The 20,958-nt window shown below is 33.4% G+C and overlaps 1 protein-coding gene across 1 annotated transcript in view; it reads right to left on the bottom strand.

Annotated features, from left to right (window-relative positions):
• Window positions 1-20,958, bottom strand: part of LOC150088094 (transmembrane protein 8B-like) — a 265,188-nt gene that overhangs the window by 24,506 nt on the left and 219,724 nt on the right. The window contains exon 11 of the mRNA XM_090370569.1: window positions 15,414-15,700. Coding sequence (XP_090226695.1) covers window positions 15,414-15,700 — 287 coding nt within the window. The remainder of the gene's footprint in view (window positions 1-15,413; window positions 15,701-20,958) is intronic.

The raw sequence follows: 20,958 nt of genomic DNA, 5'->3' as shown, positions 1-20,958 counted from the left end.
CTTTGTGTCTTAATCTAATGGATTTTAATTACACTTTGAGTTGTTCCTGCTATCAAAGTTGTTTTTATTTTCTCTGCATTCTTTGTAATTCTCGGTGTTGCCTGATTTAGGTCTTTAGCACGTGCAATATCACATGGTCTTTCATTTCGCTCAAAGCGTTTCACAATTTCATATTTTTTCTCTATCAATAGAGGCTGACTGGCCTCTATCGATTTCCCTTTACTGGGGAAACCCCAGTGGGCCGGAGGCCGGTGTGATTTTGGCCATAAACGCTAGTATGAGGCCACTATAAATTTTCCCGGGTAAGAATTTTTGACCAATTTGCCTCTGTTTATTGATATTGTTTTTCTTTTTCTCTCTGAATTTGTAGTGTCTTCACCAGGACGCTTCCTTTTCACACCTTTTAAGTATTTTACTCATTTTTAGGGAATAAAGCACAATTACAAAACGAGGAGGCATGCTTGATACACATAAACAAAGCTGCGTGTGTGTAGCAACTGAACAAACAACACCGTAAAGGCAGAGATACGCTATTAACACCTCACATTTTACTAAAGCATATTTCTAAGGGTTACTACCATAAAACAATAAAAAGAATTTCCAGCTGCGTTTCTGCTAGTGGAATCTGTTATAAACTGGTAGTAAACTCGATCTAATTGCATTTGCGATAATACCAATACCTGGAATTTTATGTTATTATGCTGAAATGTGTTTCCCCTTCACATATAAAAAAACAAATACATTTTCAGAATCTTCTCTTCATTCCTATCATGTTGCGTTCAGTTGGGGTGATTCTGCGTTCGACTGCCATTTCTTGTAAACACAAAGGCGAATCGTGCATAAGCGAATTCGGTTTGTGTTATATAAGATATCGTTCCCCTATTAATAAATCGTGTATGATCGAATTCGTGTAGTGTAAACACGTGTTATACGAGCACTGACTGTACTATTGTGTACAAATATGCTGGAGACTTTGAACAATCTCTTGTTATAGGAAAACCACAAAATCCTTGTTGTTTCAAGGGCATAAAGTTGAATCTTTTGAACTGACTGGAAGTGTAATAAAAAAGCGTGGATGATACGAGATATCATGAGCGAACGGATAAGTCACTTTAACCAAAACATTAGTCAAAATAGAAAAATTATTCTTTTCACAGATAATGTTGCATCTCACCCTCACATTGAATTGTCCAACATTCAAATCGTTTTTCTGCCACCAAACACATCTGCAGAGTGTCAGCCCTTGGATCAAGGGATAATAAAAAATTTTAAACTTCACTACAGAAAACGTGTTTTAAGACATCTCACTGCAAACATGAACGATGTAACACGTGTGAGTGACCTTGCAAAGAAACTCAGCATCCTAGATGCGATTCAATGGATTTCCCCTTCAGTAAACACAATTAGAAAACAAACTGTCGTGAACTGTTTTGTAAAGTTTGGCTTCTCAAACACAAAAATTGAAGTTGTGAATAGCAATGTGGAGCACCAAGAAGAACAAGAACTTCAACATCTATTGATAATGTACGGTACTTCCGCTACAAGTGACCCTGACTACAAAGATATAGACTCGAACCTCACTACATAAGATGGTGCTCTAGATATCAACAACATCATCATCGATATTTTTAAAGAAGTTCCTCATGAGGATGAAGAAATGGAAGGAGGTCATTCTGTCGAAGAACATATTAACAACGAACCACCGATGGAAATAGAAGAAGCGCTCTACATATCAATCGTTTAAAAATGTTTTTTGCTGCTGAAGAAGATACTGAAGGACTTTCGATGGTTTCTTCACTCCAAACAAATGTTGAAAACAAAATTATCAGCGGGAAGAAGGTGCAGAAGAAAATAAGTGCTTACTGTATGTATTTTTCTTAAGATAAAGTCATAATATGCATAGCACAATTGTATGTATATTATTTACAAAAATATTGTTCAAAATCTGTATATATTTTAATTTAATTTTAAATTAAACACTTAACAATTTTTCTTTCTTTTTTTTTTTTTTTTTTCTCCCTCAGACTTCTTGTTAGCAGACACTTCTCTCTAAATGACAAATTCTCGTTCCCCATGGCTGTCTCCGTTAAAGGGAAGTTTCACTGTATATATATATATATATATATATATATATATATACATACATATGCACAAAAGGGTTAAGGCAGTGCCTTGTAGTAGAGAACAAATAGTCCATGGTGTACTTAACATGAGCATCAGCATTGGTTTAGAATAAAACTACATTAAAAAAGGTTAGGATATCTTCTGATAAAATGTCGATATTAATAACACGAAGATAAGCTACAGACGTTGATTACACTGAACTATATTTTTATAACAGAAATTATCTGAAAACTAAAGTTGATCATAAGTTCCTAATTTTTATAGGAAATTATGGACTTGAGGAGGGTTGATCAATCTTATGGAGTTTAGTGACAACAAAGAAATATGTAAAATATTTTTCCTGATGTCAATCAATTTTGTTATTTTTTCGAAGTATGCACAAGATTGTAACAGCGTTGTTTTTTAACCCTTTCATGATTGGAAGTATTTTGATTTTATTATGTGTCTGTCAGTATCTAATAAAACTGGGTCTAAAGTAGTTAATTTTATTTGTGTTTACAATGGTATCCCCTTATTGACTTTATGTATAACTATTGTATTGTTATCACATAACTCTTTTAGACTATTTAACTGTCTTTTTGTAATATTAAATGTATTATTGAACTCAAGTGTTAATTTCCGTATTAAATTAGAGCAGGGGTGGCGAACATATGCCATGAGTGCCCAAAGGGGCACTTGAAATTCAGAGCATCCCAAAAAAATTTCAAACCTCAAACAACAACACTCTAAGAATACACCTTGAGTCGTGACCTGCACATGCTCGTTCTATCTGCCAGTCATGTAGTGACGTTACACCATTCAGTAAATAGCTGCATTCATGCAGTGATTTGTTTCTGAATCAGCCTGCACTCCAACTGATTGTTCTTTACAGATTTTGACTCGCATTTAAATGATTTGAACGTCAAATTATAGGGCTCTGTTAAGAAGACCCTTGATGTTATGGTCAATAACATAAAGGCATTTTAAATGAAGCTGGGAGTTTTTAAATGTGATGCTCAATGGAAATTTTAAATATTTCCTAAAGTTAAAAAGATACATCACTGATCTTGAAACTGATGAGTAAAGAGACCGTCAGAACCTTCAAATGCTGTCTGAACGTCATTGAGTCAACTATTGAACAGTTTTCTTCAAGATTTGTCAAGTTCAGAGAATTGGAAAAAACTGCAAAATTTATAAAGTTTACAGACAGTGTAAAACTAGCTGAACCGAACCTGAAAATGTTTCAGTGGATTGACTGGATGATTTTGAGATGCAACTGATTGATTTTCAGAGCAGCTCAATTTAGAGGAAAAAATTTATTGATCTTAGTGCTGATTTAGAAAATACTGAAAGGGAATGATTAGTGACAGGATTAGCAAAGAAAACTGCAAAAATGAGGTATTAAAAGTTTGAAATTCCATTCCTGAAACTTTTGTCTGTTTAAAAAATCAGGCAATAGCATTACTAACAATTTTCTCACAACATATTCTTGTGAGTCGTTGTTCTCAGTGATGAACTTTGTCAAGTCTAATCATAGGAGTAGTCTCACGGATGAAGCTAGTGCTGCATGCATAGCTCTAAAAGTTACAAAGTATAAGCCTGATGTAAAGTATCTGTCGTCAATGGTGCAGACAGAAGTCTCACTGATGTTTTATACTATAGTTATAATATATGAGAAGTTTATCATTATATATTAAATAATTTGTTCTATAAGCTAAAAGTTACATTTCTATTATGAAGGATTTTATTTTAAAACCTTTATTAAATCATCTCTGAAATAATGTCTTTTATTTCATTCTTTTTTGGTTCCGCTTTTGTCAAGTAAAACGTGTATGAGAAAAATAACAATACAGTAGAACGTCGGTTATCCAAACTCAGGTTGGTTCGGATAATCAAACGTACATGAGAATATCCGATTTAAACAAAACAAAGTGTAATTAGGCCTACAATTAAATTATTGTATGCAAGGTTATTACTACTGTATTTTGAAATATTATAAAAAATAATTGATGTAGGAAATGGTTTGTAAATAATAACCAAAATGTTTTGAAGAAACAGTGTATATTAAATTTATTTTGAACTTAATTGTTTTACATTGTTACAACTATAAACCACACTTTTTTTACATAAACAGAAATAAACAAACACAAGTAACTGCGCACAAATAATAGTATAATGAATCTTGGGAAGGTTTATTTTTTAAAATATATAATATATTTATATAAAATATAATATAAAAATATTTAACCCCTGGCGCTCGTCGCAGTGATGGGATATTGTGCTGTAACTCTACTTCACAATAATCTTGAATTTTTCTTTGAACCATTCAAGATTGTCTTTTTTTTTTTTTTTGCGGCAAGGTCTCTCATCCTCTTTAATAGCAGTATCTCCATAGAACTGCATTCAGACTTATTCACATCATTCCATTGCAGTTTCTAGCCAGTGAAGGCCTCTGCGTGAGTGGGCCTTCAAATGCATTAAATGGCAGGAGTAATACTTCAGCATAACAACCAGTGCACTAAAAGTAGATACTGTAATTTGTTGGGGGACGGTGGTTCAGATAATCAACATTTACTGTATGTTGCAAAATTCAGAGCAGCATGCAGGGTAGTTTTTTTTAAAAGATTAAGCTAATTTTGGCACACACCCTTAAAAAGGTTTGTCACCCTAGTTTAGGGTGTCCAGGTGATGACCACAACTAGGACAAAAATGAGTTTTAAAGCCTAAAATCTGAACAATTTTAAAAAAAGAGAAAGTATGGTTTAATGCATTGTAAAAATAATAACATTAATATATTTGAGGAATAATTAAGCAGTACTACAATAAAATAAATTAGATGCCAAAGGTTTTACTCAATATTTTATTGAACTTCTGCTTAATTATATTTTGATTATCTTAGAAAAATTTCTACGTGTTAAATTTATATAACAATGAAATTAATTATTTTTACACCTGACAGTTTGGTTCTTCTGAGCGCTGAATATTTATTTCCGAAAATGTTCTTTCAACATTTCCATTATGTGTGGAATATTGAACAGAAAGCAACAATTCTTAAATTTACGAAGTTTGCTCTTGAAATACAAAATTCAAAAAACAAAATAAATAAATAACAATAAATAATGGCCACTGACCACAAAAATAACAATTAAACTAGTCATTCTTGCTTTCTGGATCTTTTAAATAAAATTTTTAAGCAAAGAAAATTTACTAAATAAATTACAGAAGGGAGAAATTTTTCTTCAGTGTATAATTTCAGCAATTTGATCATCTGATGCATGGAACACATGGTCTCTATTATGCAACTTTTGAAACATTCAATATTTAATATTTGCTTATTGAATATGCTAAATACACTATATGTAACAACATGGCTATACACTTTATTTAGTAGTGTTTAAAAAAAAAAAATTACAATAAATTTTGGCAGTTTTTCTTCTGCAAGAAAAATTTCTTTCAATACTTTGATTAATTGCTTAATTTAAACTTATTTGAGTTTTTTGAATGTGTCAATAGCTTATATGTTACACCTCCTAAAGAATAAAATTCTTTCAGTTGTTTGGTGCATATTGTGTGGTTTGCAAAGCTTGATAGTATTTTACCACAGCAGCTTTTCATTGGAAGATAATCTCTTGGTTCCCAACTGTATTGTAGTACTGTATTATTGATTGCTTTTTATCTTTTTATGAAGTTGTATTTTGTAGATATAGTTTGAGATGGGATATAAATTTGTGCAAACTCAGATGATAAAAACTGTTGAGTAAACCATTACATTTAAAATTTCATAAAACTAGGACATGTGTCCCAAAAGTTTTTTCACAACACAGAGACAAAACACTGAAAATTGGGACAAATCCTGGAAAACTGGATTCAGGGTGATAAGAAGTCCCAGGTTTAAGTTGTGACTCAGCCATGAATTATTTTATGGGATATGGCAAGGCCTGCATAGCAAAGTTGTACTTGTACTCTAGTTGTAATATGTTTAGTTGTGCATTTGTTAAAGATTGGAAGGGCAAATTGATAACTGATGTGTTTTTTAAAATTATGAATCTTTACTTTTTTGAATAAGATTATTCCACCTTCCACTCTGTTCGTTTTTTTGGTGAATGAAGTAGGTGTACATATTCTTTCATAGTTAGAGTTAAAAATGTGCCAGGTGTTTTATTTGAAGCTTTACTCTTATGTATTTATTTAAATAAGAAGTATTTCACTGTTACTAGAGATAATTCATGGCAACTTATAGAACATGCAAGTTTTTTTGTTTTTTTTTATGAGGAAAATACCTCTGATAATTTTCTCTTCATGTTATACTCGTGGTTCTTCATGTTATACTTCATGTTATACATGTTATCTTCATGTTATACCACTATTTGAACTTATGTTCAAATAGTGGAATAATTCTGAGCTGTAAGTAAGCATTTTTAAAAATGCTATGTGAAACTTTAAAATATTTATTGAGTATGATGAGGGAACCTCATTTTCTGTAACCCAAACCATTTGTATCTCATACATCATCTGTTTGCTCTTTGTGCTTTCTTGCCCACAGCAAGAGAGAATGAAAAACATACGTCAAGTGTTAAATAATTATGGAGTGGGTAGTATGAGGCATTATGGAGTTGCAGCAAGGAATATGCATAATGAATGTGAATGTAAAAGTTTTAGGGCAATGCCACAAGTTTAAAAGTATTACATTAATAACATTTCAGATAACTTGATAAAACTAAACTTACCCCATAAATTGCATAGTAAAATTCCAAGGCCATTATAAAAGAAAACAAATTAAAAACTCATGAAACAAAAAAATACTGAAAAATAATGCATCAAGGAAAAAAATCATTTCAGATTTAATATTAGTATTATTAGCAAATGATGCAAGGAACCATGCTTATATAACATAAAAAGAAGTCTCTCCATCACTAATAATTTGTCCAATTCTTCCTTAACTTTATTCAAACTATCCACTTCCACAACAGCAAATTGAAGTTTGTTCCAACAATCAATTACTCTGATTGAAAGCAAATTTTCACACAACTATCCTAAAACATCCTTTTTCAATTTCAATTTATATCCCCTTATACATCTTGTCTGAGAAAGAGTAAGGATGCTATCAACATTTAGTTCACTCAATCCATTTAAATCTTAAACACTTCAATCAGTTCTCCTCACAGGTGCCTAGTATCCAGATTCTGCAATTTGTAAACTGAAGCCTTTTTGAGTAAGAGCACTTTTCCCCCCTCACTAATTTTGTTACAATTCTCTGCACCAATTCCAACAGATCCAGATTTCTACTAAAATGAGGCTTCTAGACCTGTATGGAGCTGTCCTAGTAGCCTGTTTACATTGCTTGGAGAACTTCATGTTGGACCCTACAATTAATTTTTTGGTGGGGGAACCACACTTTTTTTTACCCTCCATTGGTGTGCAGGATTCCCTTTGTTTGTGCACATATATAAATGAACTAATGAGAGATTTGGGATTTGAATAGAAAGCTGGAGTATGGCAGCTGTTCAATAGTTCACCTGAAACAAGCTTAAAAGTTTTGTTTTATTAATTGTCACATAATAGAAACACCAAGCCTTCAATATCTGTTGGTCATTCTATTGGGATGAAGGAACTTTGTGAGAATATATCCCATATGTTGAATGTAATCAAACATATGGAACATCACTCCCAGACACATGTTGATTTTAAAGTCATCACACTTTTACCTTTTTCCTCTGCTCGATAACATAGTGGATCAAAGGAGCACTACATTGTCAAGGATTGGCCAGCATGAGAAAAGTTCATTCCTGGAAAAAGTAATACAAATATATGCCATAAGTGAATCCTCAGCTGCACATAAAGCTGGACAACAAAAAATTTTGTGAAGACTTTGTATAAACAGTGACATTTTTAACTATCTTTATTGGAATGCACATTAGAAAACTACTGCATTATAGCAGTTTTGAACAAAAACCAAGCTCCATTCAGTTAGCTGCATGGCCATTTAAATTCTAGTTTTTAGGTTATAAGAGAGAAGAAAAATAGAAATAACTGGAAGATAAGTTTGCATAACTATAAAAATTTAAGTTGCCAAATATCTTTTATTTTTTTATATTTGCATCTATAAAAAATAAATTTCCTGGATAAGTTGGGTATAATTAGTGATTAACAAAGAGAAAAGTTCTACCAGGATATAAGTATAACAGAACAACACTATAAAAGCAAGTGGGATCCAGCAATGTTGGATAGTTGTTTTTGTAAAGGGCAAGTGAAACCATACCCACAAGAAAAAAAAACAACTTTACTGAAATTTAGACACTTGTATTTTCTGTCCTAATATTTCTACATAATTTAAGAATGAGGTTTTTATTAATAAATAAAAGTTTATTCTCTTTTACATAATGTTATTATTTAAAATTGCAAAATAAATAAAAGCACTCTATTGTTTTGAAGAAAAGTAAAAAATAGACAAAAAAAAAACTGTGCGTGTATTATAACTTTTTGCCTATTGTCACAATCAGTGTACCAGTTTCAAAGCTGTTTATTTTATGACACCAAAAAAATAAGTTAATTTGTTAACTTGTGTACTTTTTCAAGTGAAATAAAAAAGTGTGTACAATAATGACATCTGTAGTGAGACAAGGCTGCACCATATCACTTTTTATAATTTTCAATAACTACTTAATAAAAGAATACAAGCTATCAACAAACTTTGTGCAGAATTTAAAAATTGCATCATTTTTTTAGTGATGGTATTTTGCGGTTAAAGAGTAGCTTGTAAAATACTTAAAAATCTCTGAGGAAATTAGCACAGAAGTTTGTACAGAATTTGGATTAAAATAAGTTAAAAAAAAAAAAAGTTATGAAAATTTTGGAGAGACAAGGAAAATCCAGAATGCAGACTAAATCACCAAAAGTTGGAATAAGTTAGTAATTTTGTAGAATGGTCTTTAATAAGATGGAAGATTAACCACAGAATTAGCCTCAAAAACAAAAATATGGAATTAACAGATAAGTTAATTCCATATATGGCTGCAAGACCTTATTACAAATGAGGAAATATGAAAAATATCTAACCAAAGGTAAGTGAATCAAGAGACCAACTCCCATTTCACCTATTCATTCCCTCCAACAATAGTTTGTCTAGTTCTTGAATTTATTTAAGCTATCAACTTCCACAACTACAGATGGAAGTTTGTTCCAGCAATAAACGCTTTCCTGCTGGCTAAAAGCAAACTTCCCATTTCTGTTCAGCAATCATTCTTTTTCAATTGGAATTTACAATAATGACATCTTCACAATGCCCCCTCATCCATATGGTCTGAGCAAGAGGAAGAACCCCATCAGCATTGACCTTGCTCAATCCATTCAAAGCTTTAAACACCTCAATCAGATTGTCTCCCTGGCACCAAGTCTTGAGACACCGAAATTTGCAGAACTGAAGCCTTTCTTGATAAGAGCATCCTTCTGTTTCCCCTCACAAATCTTGCTGCTCTTCTCTGTACTCCTTCCAGCAGCTTCACATCATTCCAAAAGTGAGGCCTCCAGACCTGTATGCAGTACTCAAGGTGTGACCTGACAATTGCCTCATACAATATGATAATCACCTCCTTATTCCTGTTAGAAAAATTCCTGTACATATCATTGACAAAACCCCATGAGCTATCATGGCAGCTGTCTGCATTGATCAGAGAACTTCATATCTGACTGCACAATTACCCCCAGCTCTTTTTCATTTTCCAACACCTCATTGATACATTATTCTATGGTTACTGCTACCCATATACAGTACTTTGCATTTATCAATGTTAGGAAACTTCAAATGCCATATCCCACCCCATCTGCCCGACTTTTCTAGATCCTGTTGCAGTAGCTTACTGTAATTAACCACCCTACCAACATTTGTACCATCTGCAAATTTGGACATTAAGCCTGATATGCCTTCATCAATATCATTGATAAATATAGAAAACAATGTGTCCAACACCGAAACATGGGAGAATCCACTAATAACATTAGTCCGCAAAGAGCAATATCCACTGATTACCATTCTCTGTCTTCTCCCACTCAACCATCCTTTTATCCATAGCAGCTGTTATTTGTTATTTGGTTTTTAGGAGCATTAGCAACTAAAGCCATATTGTTCTGGGGATATGCGGAGGTCATTCCCTGACCTTTCCACATCCTCCGTATTTGGTGGGCATGGGCTCGAACCCCAGTCTAACAAGAAGCATGTCCTACGCACTGCTGCTCCTGCCCACCTGGCTACGGAGGCACCCCTTCCATAGCAGCAGCTTGCCCTTAATGCCACAATGCTGCAATTTGTACAGCAGTCTTTTATGTGCAACAGTATGAAAAGTTTTCCTGAAGTTCAAGTATATGATATCAAAATTATTTTTTGCATCCAGTTCCTTTGTGACCACACCACAGTATCCATTAAAACTGGTCAAACAAGATTTCCCCTTAAACCCATGCTATGTCTGAAGTATAATTGTGGCCTTGTCTAGCTGATCGTGCATCACTTCTTTTACCAGTGACTCCATTATTTTCTCTGGAACAGAAGTTAAAGTAACAGGTCTGTAATTACTCCTGCCACTCTTTCATCCCCCTTTGTGAATTGGGGTATGTATGCACCCCTTTGTGTATGCACATGTCCAGACCATGGGGACCCCATGAATCTCAGGATGCTCTCATAATTATGCCTAAAGGTTTGCTTACTTCCTTTTCTGCCTCCATCAATACACCAATCTAAAGAATATCCATTAATTACAACCTTCTGCAGCCACTCAGCAATCCATCTTAAAATCTTTCCAGTAATCCCAACATTAGCATGAAGGAAATATTGAATGGAAAGTTGAGATTAGAGACCGATGTGTCCTATTATAGTGACCTGGACTTACACTGGATTTAACAGATTTGGATGATGATGAGGATATTATCTGAATCTGTCATAAAACGTTTATGCATGTTAGTCTTCAGTTGTTATCTGTGTGCTTCTGAGGCTGGTTTTGTGTTTTATAATTATGGTGGGTCAACAGTGTCAGGCAAGCAATAGATGAAAGAAAGCTTAACTCTGGTTGTTAGGCATTTCTGCTATTACTTGCAGTGTCCCGGATCCATAAGTGGTTATGGATCCGGGACACTGCTAGTAATAGCAGAAATGCCCAACAACCATAACGAAATACAGCCACTCCCCGACTTACATAAGGGTTGCGTTCTGCAGAACTCCACGTAAGTCGGAAATGTTCGGTGAACATGTATATAGAATTATTTATTCAATTTTTTTATCACGTGTGCAGGAAAAATTTCAAAAGTGTGCAATTACAAAAATTTTACTTTAACGTTGTGGAAACCAGTGCGGTGTTTGAACCTATTAAACTACCGGTTGCTTGCCACGAACTTGGCTTGGGGTTCACCATACTTATCCTTAATATCTTCATAAATACTTCTTGCTTTTGCTTGAATGCCCATTACACTCAGGGGCACTTGCTTCTCAATCTGACTTTCCATCCATCTGAATGCTGTTTTGTGATCACTGTTGATCTAACTGCATTGATTCTTTAACATGTTCTTTTATACATGCACTGTTCTTTAAAATAGTATTCACTGTTGAAGCAGTGAAACCTAATTTCCATGCAAAGGATAACAAACTTTGTCCTGCTTCTTAATCATTTCATCTTCATTTCTAAATCAATTTTGTTTTGTTTTCTATCACTGCCACCACTTGCACTTTCCACTGGTCACTTTTCCTTCATCATTTTAATAAGTAAATAGGAATGAAGAGAAGATTCTGAAAATTTATTTAGTTTTTATATGATTGAAGATTTTAGTGAAGGGGAAACACATTTCACCACAATAATGTAAAACCCACACAAAAATCAGTTATCGGTATTATCACAAATGCAATAAGATCGAGTTTACTACCCATTTATAATTAGATTGCACTAACTGAAAAGCTCAATAAACCAGGAACTGACCTCCAGAACATCTTTGTGATAGAAAAATATCACAAAGCTGTTCAAAATTGATTCTTATAATGGAACATATGATAACAATGAAAGTGCAGTGCAATTTCCATTATAAATATGACTTTTTAGAGAGATAAATAGCTCAGTAATATAAAAAAATGAACATTGTGTTATTGGGTTCAATTAGGATATTTTCACAGTATCTCCATTTATTCCTAAGGGAGGCAAAATATGCTTCCATATTTTTATTTTTATTTTTTTTCAGTTTGCACCGGCCGGCAAAAACGTACGTAAAGTCGAATTTACGTAAGTCGAGTATTACTTAAGCCGGGGAGTGCCTATATAGGCAAATAGATTATATAAGTGTATGGGTAGGTGTGCTGACCTGTCAGGCATAGTAACAGTGGAAAATATTAAAAGTGCCTGAAAAATAAAAGCAGATTACATCAAAAGTTTAAATAAAATTAAATGAAAATACAGCAGACTCTCGATTTACCGGGATCGGATTAACCAGGACACTTCAAGACTAAAAAAAAAAATCATAAAATTCAAGTAATAACTAGAATTGTTATAAACAGATGTTTTGTAAGTGACAAGAAGCAGCATTAAAAGTTGTCATTGGAAGATTAATGTACCTATTACTTACAACCCCGCTGTCTTCACACCCACCACTTAAAAAAAAATGTTTAGTTTTAGTGCATTGATTGTCGTGTTCCATTGAACTGGAAAAAGAAAATTTTGTTTCGTTATTTATGTCAGTGATGTTGAAATTTTTTTTATAGTAATTTTTTTTTTTTTTTTTTTGTTGTTGTTTAGAAATTGAGAAAATGATGGGTAAATGCAAGAGTTGCGCTTTCACTTAAACAAAAACTTTAAATTATTTAAAAGTTTGAAAACGGTGCATCCGTTAAATCTCTAAAGAACCATTATAATCTTGGTGACCAAACCATATGCAACATCGTAAAAAATAAAGGAAGGCATCGGATTGGACATGCAAGTAATGGTAAGTTTTTTCATTTTTTATCTATCGCATATTTTTTACATAGGTTGTTGAACATTTTTTGATACAGTAAGTCTCTGGCTTGCAACTATGGATTTACATAAATTTTTTTTCACTCAAATTTTTTTAAGATTGTAAAATTTAAAACAAAACAAAAAAAAAAAATAATAATAAAATAAAATAAGCAATCAATAACGACGATCATGGCATGCATAAATTGCACAAGTGAGATACGGAGTAACAACCAAAAAATAGGAAAGAAGAGAAGATTCTTACAATTTATTTTATTTTATTTTTTTTTAATGACTGAAGATTTCAGTGAAGGGGGGGGACACATTTCACCATAACGTAAAAACCCACAGAATTCCAGCTATTGGTATTTTTACAAATGCAAAATTATAGAGTTTACTACCGATTTATAATTAGATGCACGAACAGAAAAGCACAATAACACAAAAAGTGCAAATTGTTTTTATTGTTTTATGGTACTGACCTCCAGAAATGTGCTTTAGTAAAATGTGAGCTCGCGTGGGATAATAATAGTGAGTTTTTGCCTTAACCCTGTGAAGTTCTTTACAGAAAATTTCATTTTGACCATTATCATGGTGCCAATTAAGAGAATAAGTGGCAGCGGTACTAGTAAATGTACCAAGAAAAGGACAGTGATTGATTTTAATCAGAAAAATTAAACTAATAAGGATGTATTAAAATGGTCAAACATTAACAAGTATCGTGCTGAATTCAGATTTGTCAATAATAATATAGTAGCAATATGTTATTAATCATTCCCAAGTTACATAAAACTTGATGAAGTATGAAATCCTGGAACATATCTCTTACGTATGTCGGGGACTTCTGTATTTTTGGATTAACCGGGATTTGTTTTTTTACCATCTATCCTGGAAAATTGAGAGTCTACTGTATATGAATGGTACTTAATGCTGTTGGTCCTAGGATTTTAACTACGTCATCAAGGGCCGGCAGCCAAAACCAAAGCAAACAACAGCAATAAGTAAGGCCTGTGTTTCTGTTATGATGTATACGTAGGAAACCCAAATGATGCGTTGGCTATGACGTATATGTCTGCTTGCTTTTTGTGTCTGCTATATATACATCATAACAGAAACAGAGGCCTTACTTATTGCTGTGTTTCCTTTGGTTTTGGCTGCCAGCCCTTGATGATGTAGTTAAAATCTTAGGACCTACAGCATTAAGTACAATTTATATATTTTTATTTAATTTTATTCAAAATTTTTATGTAATATGCTTTTATTTTTCAGGCACTTTTAATTTTTTCCATTGTTACTATGCCTGACAGGTTAGTACCCCTACCCATGAACTTATATAATCTATTTGCCTATATATAATGTTTATCCATTTTTCTCAGTTTCTCTAAAAACATTTTCTAGTCCAATTGTAAATTGGACTAGATAATATGTAAATATTGTAAATTTTTATTAATTGGTATGTCACCTATGTGAGAAGAGTTGACATCTGAAATATTTCTGTTTCCTAATAAGTTACATTTAGTGTCAATTTATCATACTTGCCCAAATTAAAGTTTCATATATAGATATATATATATATTTTTTTTATTAGAAAAAAAAAACCCAATAATCTCAAACTCTTAAGTTTGTGAAAACACCCAATATGCGATGATTTTGCAACTGACAATACCAATGTTATTGACATGAAACAAGCTCAGAATTACATTAATAACAATTTCTAAAAATATATTTATAGAAAATATAAATTATATAAAAAATATACATAGGCAATACAGAAGAGGAGAGGAGGTATTGCTTGAATATAGCATAATGTACAATGGTAGATATATTCCTCACAATGCATAATATATCTTTAAATTTGTCTTGTTCATTATTGTAACTTAATCATAACATTTGTATTGAGCTTACTGATTTGTATAATTATGTAAAAGTAATTTACATGTTTTCCAAAACATAAGCATAGCTAGATTGTTTTGTTTTTGGGTAAATTCGCTACCTAGCTTTTCTACAATTAGTGTTAAACTCTTAAGTAAATTGTGTAAGTTTTCCTTATACAAGATTAGAGTAAATTGAAACAAATTAATGCAGTGTTTTAGAATTGTGTTTACTGAAAAAAAGTATAGATTTACCACTGCACCGAATTCATGAAGCTTTATACGTATTCTTCTATTTCTACATAATGATGTTTATTCAAACAATGTTTCGTTAATGGTTACTTCTGATTATTGGCAACCTTGATTATTATTCTACAAAAAAAAAAAAAAAAAAAAAAAAAAAAGGAAAAAAAAAATCTGAATTATAACTTATATTCTATATAACTAACAATAAATATTTCAAGAAGACAAATGTTCATACAAATTGTAGGTATGGGTTGGAATGATGTCACTTAGCTCTTCAATGCGTGTGTAACTGTTCACTGCTTCTTGCCTACCTTTACAGTGTCGTTGATCTGGCAGCAGAAAAAGAATTGATAACGCAATAATCATATGCCAGGCACTATGTACAAAAGGATAGTTTTCATGGGTCTCCAGAAAAGCAAAAAGAATTAAACCAACAACTGCTAGAAGGGCTCCAGGTAGTAAACAGGCAAGCCACCTTTTTTTCTTTGGATAACAGGAGTGTTGATGGTAACAGTGAGCAAACTGAAAAATGGTTATAGTAAATTAAGTAATGCATTTAATTATAATAAAAGGATATAATTTTTATGAATTTAATACTTTAATTTTAATACTTTATAACCAGTGGCATTTATAAATGTTTACACTACTACATTAAAAAAAAACAACAACAACATTATATATTTCTTTATATAAACGATAACTTATGTTAATGGAGGAAAAAAAAAAGCTAAAAGAAATAACTTAAGAAAAGTCCCACTCTTTTGATATAAAAATAAATAAATTTTCTGTTTATACTCTGGGACAACCACATGGTCAGGAGTTATATTTAGCAGTCATGGGTTTGAACCCTGGTCACTCAAGGCACATTCACCCTGTCAACTGGCCACTCAGCTAAGGGAGCCTTCTTAATATAGAGTTTTTTTTTATATATATTATATTTTATAATATATTTATATGATCTCTTTAAATGAAGGCTCATAAAAGAGGAAAGGACCTTATTGCCTAGGGATTACATTCTTAAGATAATGTCAGCAAATGGCAAATATGAGGTCTATCTGACAAAGAAATACCTCTTAGTTCATAACCTCAGTGCTAGGTGGTGCAAATAGCTAATACAGTCAGTCCTCGTATAGCACGATAGTTGTGTTCCTAGAAACCCTCATGCAATGCAAAATCGTGCAATATAAACAACAGGCCCTATGGGAAAAACAGGGTTAGGTGCCGGCCACCCAAGATTGAACACACATTTGTAACCAAATCATTACCAAACACAATAAATAGTCGTAATAAAATATTGCTAATGCTTTTGCTTCTATCGTAAGCAAACATGTTTTTTGTTTGATTTTCTATCGAAACAGATGACAGCCGTTCCATCTCTTCCACTTCTTTGTGTCTTGATCTAATGGATTTTAATTACAGTGTGAGTTGTTCCTGCTATGAAAGTTGTTTTTATTTTCTCTGCATTCTTTGTAATTCTCGGCATTTTCTCATTTAGGTCTGTAGCACGTGCAATATCACATGGTCTTTCATTTCGCTCCAAGCGTTTCACAATTTCATATTTTTTCTCTATCGACAGAGGCGGACTGGCCATAAGCCTTACCGGGGAAACCCCAGTGGGCCGGAGGCCGGTGTGATTTTGGCCATAAACGCTAGTATGAGGCCACTATAAATTTTCCCGGGTAAGAATTTTTGACCAATTTGCTTCTGTTTATTGATATTGTTTTTCTTTTTCTCTCTGAATTTGTAGTGTCTTCACCAGGACGCTTCCTTTTCACACCTTTTAAGTATTTTACTCATTTTTAGGGAATAAAGCACAATTACAAAACGAGGAGGCATGCTTGATACACATAAACAAAGCTGCGCGCGTGTAGCAACTGAATAAACAACACCGTAAAGGCAGAGATACACTATTAACACCTCACATTTTACTAAAGCACATTTCTGGGGGTTACTACCATAAAACAATAAAAACAATTTCCAGTTGCGTTTCTGCTAGTGGAATCTGTTATAAACTGGTAGTAAACTCGATCTAATTGCATTTGTGATTATACCGATAGCTGGAATTATGATGGTTTTTACATTATTATGGTGAAATGTGTTTCCCCTTCACTGAATTAAAAAACATAAATACATTTTCAGAATCTTCTCTTCATTCCTATCGTGTTGCGTTCTGTTGGGGGGGTGATTCTGCGTTTGACTGCCATTTCTTGTAAACACAAAGGCGAATTGTGCATAAGCGAATTCGGTTCATATTAGTATTGTTCCCCTATTTATAAATAGTGTATGATTAAATTCGTATAGTCTAAACACGTGTTATACAAGGACTGACTGTAGTTTCTAATTAATATATATGCATTAGTACTTCTGTGGTTATTCATTTACAAATTAAGCTGGGTTCCTTTCTCAGACCAAGGATGATAACCAGGTATCTAGCTGCAACACTTATCCAGCACATGGTCGATTTTCATTCTTTAATCCTTTATGTAGCTAAAGGACTTGGCTGTTTTGGAACAAAATGTTAGGGCAACTTGACTGCAAGTTGCCCTAAAATTTGCCCTAATAGGACTGCAAGTCCTATCTCTTCCATCATGCAATACGATTGATAACTTTTGAGGTTATGATGAACGTCGTGGCGAGATCCAATATTCCTTACATTTCGAGTGTACAGCTCTAAAACGGTGTTCACAGGCCGGCCGCTAGTTAGTACACCGGACCGAACCTAATGGTAACTCTCTAGGAGGCTTCCGGATCAGCTAGTGTATAATCTTACTACCTCTACTCTGCCAGATAGTGACTGGAGGGAGTCCGAGTAGTGTGTATGCGGGGAGCATTGTTGAGGCCACATTATGTCAAGGATGTGGGTATATTCTTAACATGTGTACGCCATATCCAAAAATTTCATTACTTCATACAGTATGTCCCACCCACTTTTTCTCACTATTGAATATACCATGAATTGTCAAACTAATAGAGCAAGCTTATCTGCGAAAAGATCTAAACCTCCCAAGCACGTCCTAACTCATTTCACAAATATACGTGGTCTCAATTCTAATCTTAACGATGTCCATTTCCACTTGCCAAACCCCATGTACTTTTTCTGACAGAATCTCAGTTATCGGTTGATTCGGGGTCCGGAAAAGTGATCGCCAGCAATTTACCAATGCGTCAGTTTATTGCGTTTTACCGTCTAGAAGCAATGAGATGTGTTTGGTCAAATCATAAAAAGTTATTTTTTATTTAAGTTTCTTCCTTAAGATACGATTAGCATATTTTTGGAATTCTATTAACTGTTAGGGAATAGTACGGAAATAAAAAAAAACACACGTATGGAAATATGTAATTTAATAGGTAGATTATGCGTTTTAATAGTTACATGTATCACAAAAATAGTCAAAAAATCCATTATTTGAACAATATAACAATTGATTAATTTTAAACTAATCATAAAAAAGTTATTTTTTATTTAAGTTTCTGCCTTAATCTATGATTAGCATATTTTTGGAATTCTATGAACTGTGAGGGAATAGTAAGAAATAAAAAAAAACACTTGTATGGAAATATGTAATTTAATAGAAATCTACCTTTTAGGTAGATTTAATAGAAAATAGTCAAAAAATCCATTATTTGAACAATATAACAACTAGTTAATTTTAAACTAAACTAATTAACTATAACATTAAGTATGTCATAGTACACTGCAAAAATTCAAAATGAATGTTTATGCAATCTTCAGAATCAGTCACGTTGGGATAATTAATTACTAAGAAATCTAAGAGGTATAGCGCATAATATTTCTTATTAATAATTTAAATACTGTGTTGTAAATATTACAGTTTCTTAGTAATTAATTATCCCAACATAACTGATTCTGAAGATTGCATAAACATTCATTTTGAATTTTTGCAGTGTACTATGACATACCCAATGTTATAATTAGTTTAGTTTAAAATTAACCAATTATTATATTGTTCAAATAATGGATTTTTTGACTATTTTTGTGATACATGTAACTATTAAAACGCATAATCTACTTTTATTAAATTACATATTTCCATACGTGTGTTTTTTTTTTTATTTCCGTACTATTCCCTAACAGTTAATAGAATTCCAAAAATATGCTAATCATAGCTTAAGGCAGAAACTTAAATAAAAAATAACTTTTTATGATTTGACCAAACACATCTCATTGCTTCTAGACGGTAAAACGCGATAAACTGACACGGCGGTAAATTCCTGGCGATCAATTTTCCTAGACTCGGTTGATTCAACTACTGCTCATCTCAGATGCCCAAATTACTCGCTGTATGATTCCTTTCGTCTCAAAGGTGGTACTTGTGCATATGTCCGTTCTGATATTCCCTGTCAGAGACTTGGCAATTTGGAATCTAGCCTCTCTGATCTTCTCTGACTTAAAATCTCTCTACCTCATTGTGTAAAATTCATCTGTTGTCTCTACCACTAATCACTTGGAGCTTTTTGACTTCCTCTCTTTTCAACTTGACTTTCTCAAGTCCAACTTTCCTAACAGCGAGGTAATTTTCCTTGGTGATTTTAATGTTCACAACTCCAGCTGGCTTCTGTTTTCTAGTCACACCGACCCAGCTGGCTTCTGTTTTCTAGTCACACCGACACAGCTGGCTTCTGTTTTCTAGTCACACCGACCCAGCTGGTCGAGATGCTGAGGCTTTTGCAATTACTAATAACCTTGCACAGATTGTTCATTTACCTACAAGAATACCGGATAATCCTAATCATACAGCCAACATGCTTGATCTTTTTCTCACAAACAACCCTTCTAAGTACACGGTCGAAGTGAGAGGTCGTTTGGCACTTCAGATCACAACTTGGTGACTGTCTCTTCTCCAATGGAGCCTTTATCTCATGGCTATTCCCAACCTCGTGTGGTTTGGCATTACAAGAATGCAAAATGGGATAACCTGCGGGATTTCTTTTCTTCTTTTCCTTGGTCGGATTACTGTTTCAAAACTTCTGATGTCAACGTTTTCTCAGATCGTGTTAGTAAAATTATTCTTGCAGGAATGGAATCCTTTATCGCACACTCCACTTTAAAATCTTGTCCTTTATCTAAACCTTGGTTTTCCAATAAATGTGCTAAGGCTATTCATCAAGACAAGAATGTTGCATATCGTAATTGGCTTGTTTCTAATTCTTCAGTTTCATTTTCTGCCTACACCAAAGCTCGCAACAATTGTAAAGCAATTATTAATCAGTCCAAACTAGATTTTCAACAGGCTAAGAGTAGATAACTTGCTTCTTGGCCTAATGGTAGCCGAGCATTCTGGTCTCTTGACAAAGCTATTGGCCGCAACTTTTGCCCATCTCTGCTCCCACCTCTGTCCAAACCAGATGGTTCTGTTGTCCCTTCAGCCAAGGATAATGCTGACCTGCTAGCATCCCATTTTTCTTCCAACTCATATATTAATGATCTTGGTAAAACACCTCCCACCATTCCCAACACGCTCCATTCAATGCCTCCTATGGTCTTCCGTAAAAAGGATGTCAGAAGGATTTTGACGAATCTTGATGCTAAGAAAGCTCCAGGTCTCAATGGTACTTCTCCACTTGTTCTCAAAACCTGTGCTCCTGAACTTACTCCTATTCTTTGCCGCCTTTTTTCACTTTCTTATTCCAAAGGTGTTTTTCCTTCTGCTTGGAAATTTGCTCATATCCAGCCAGTTCCTAAAAAAGGGTGACAAATCCCCCCTATCCAATTATCATCCCATTGCAATTACTTCTACTCTTTCTAAAGTAATGGAGAA

Source organism: Mastigoproctus giganteus, chromosome 3 (assembly GCF_048544385.1).
Source record: "Mastigoproctus giganteus isolate SK-2022 chromosome 3, ASM4854438v1, whole genome shotgun sequence".
Taxonomy (NCBI): domain Eukaryota; kingdom Metazoa; phylum Arthropoda; class Arachnida; order Uropygi; family Thelyphonidae; genus Mastigoproctus; species Mastigoproctus giganteus.
This window is presented reverse-complemented; position numbering and strand designations above follow the sequence as displayed.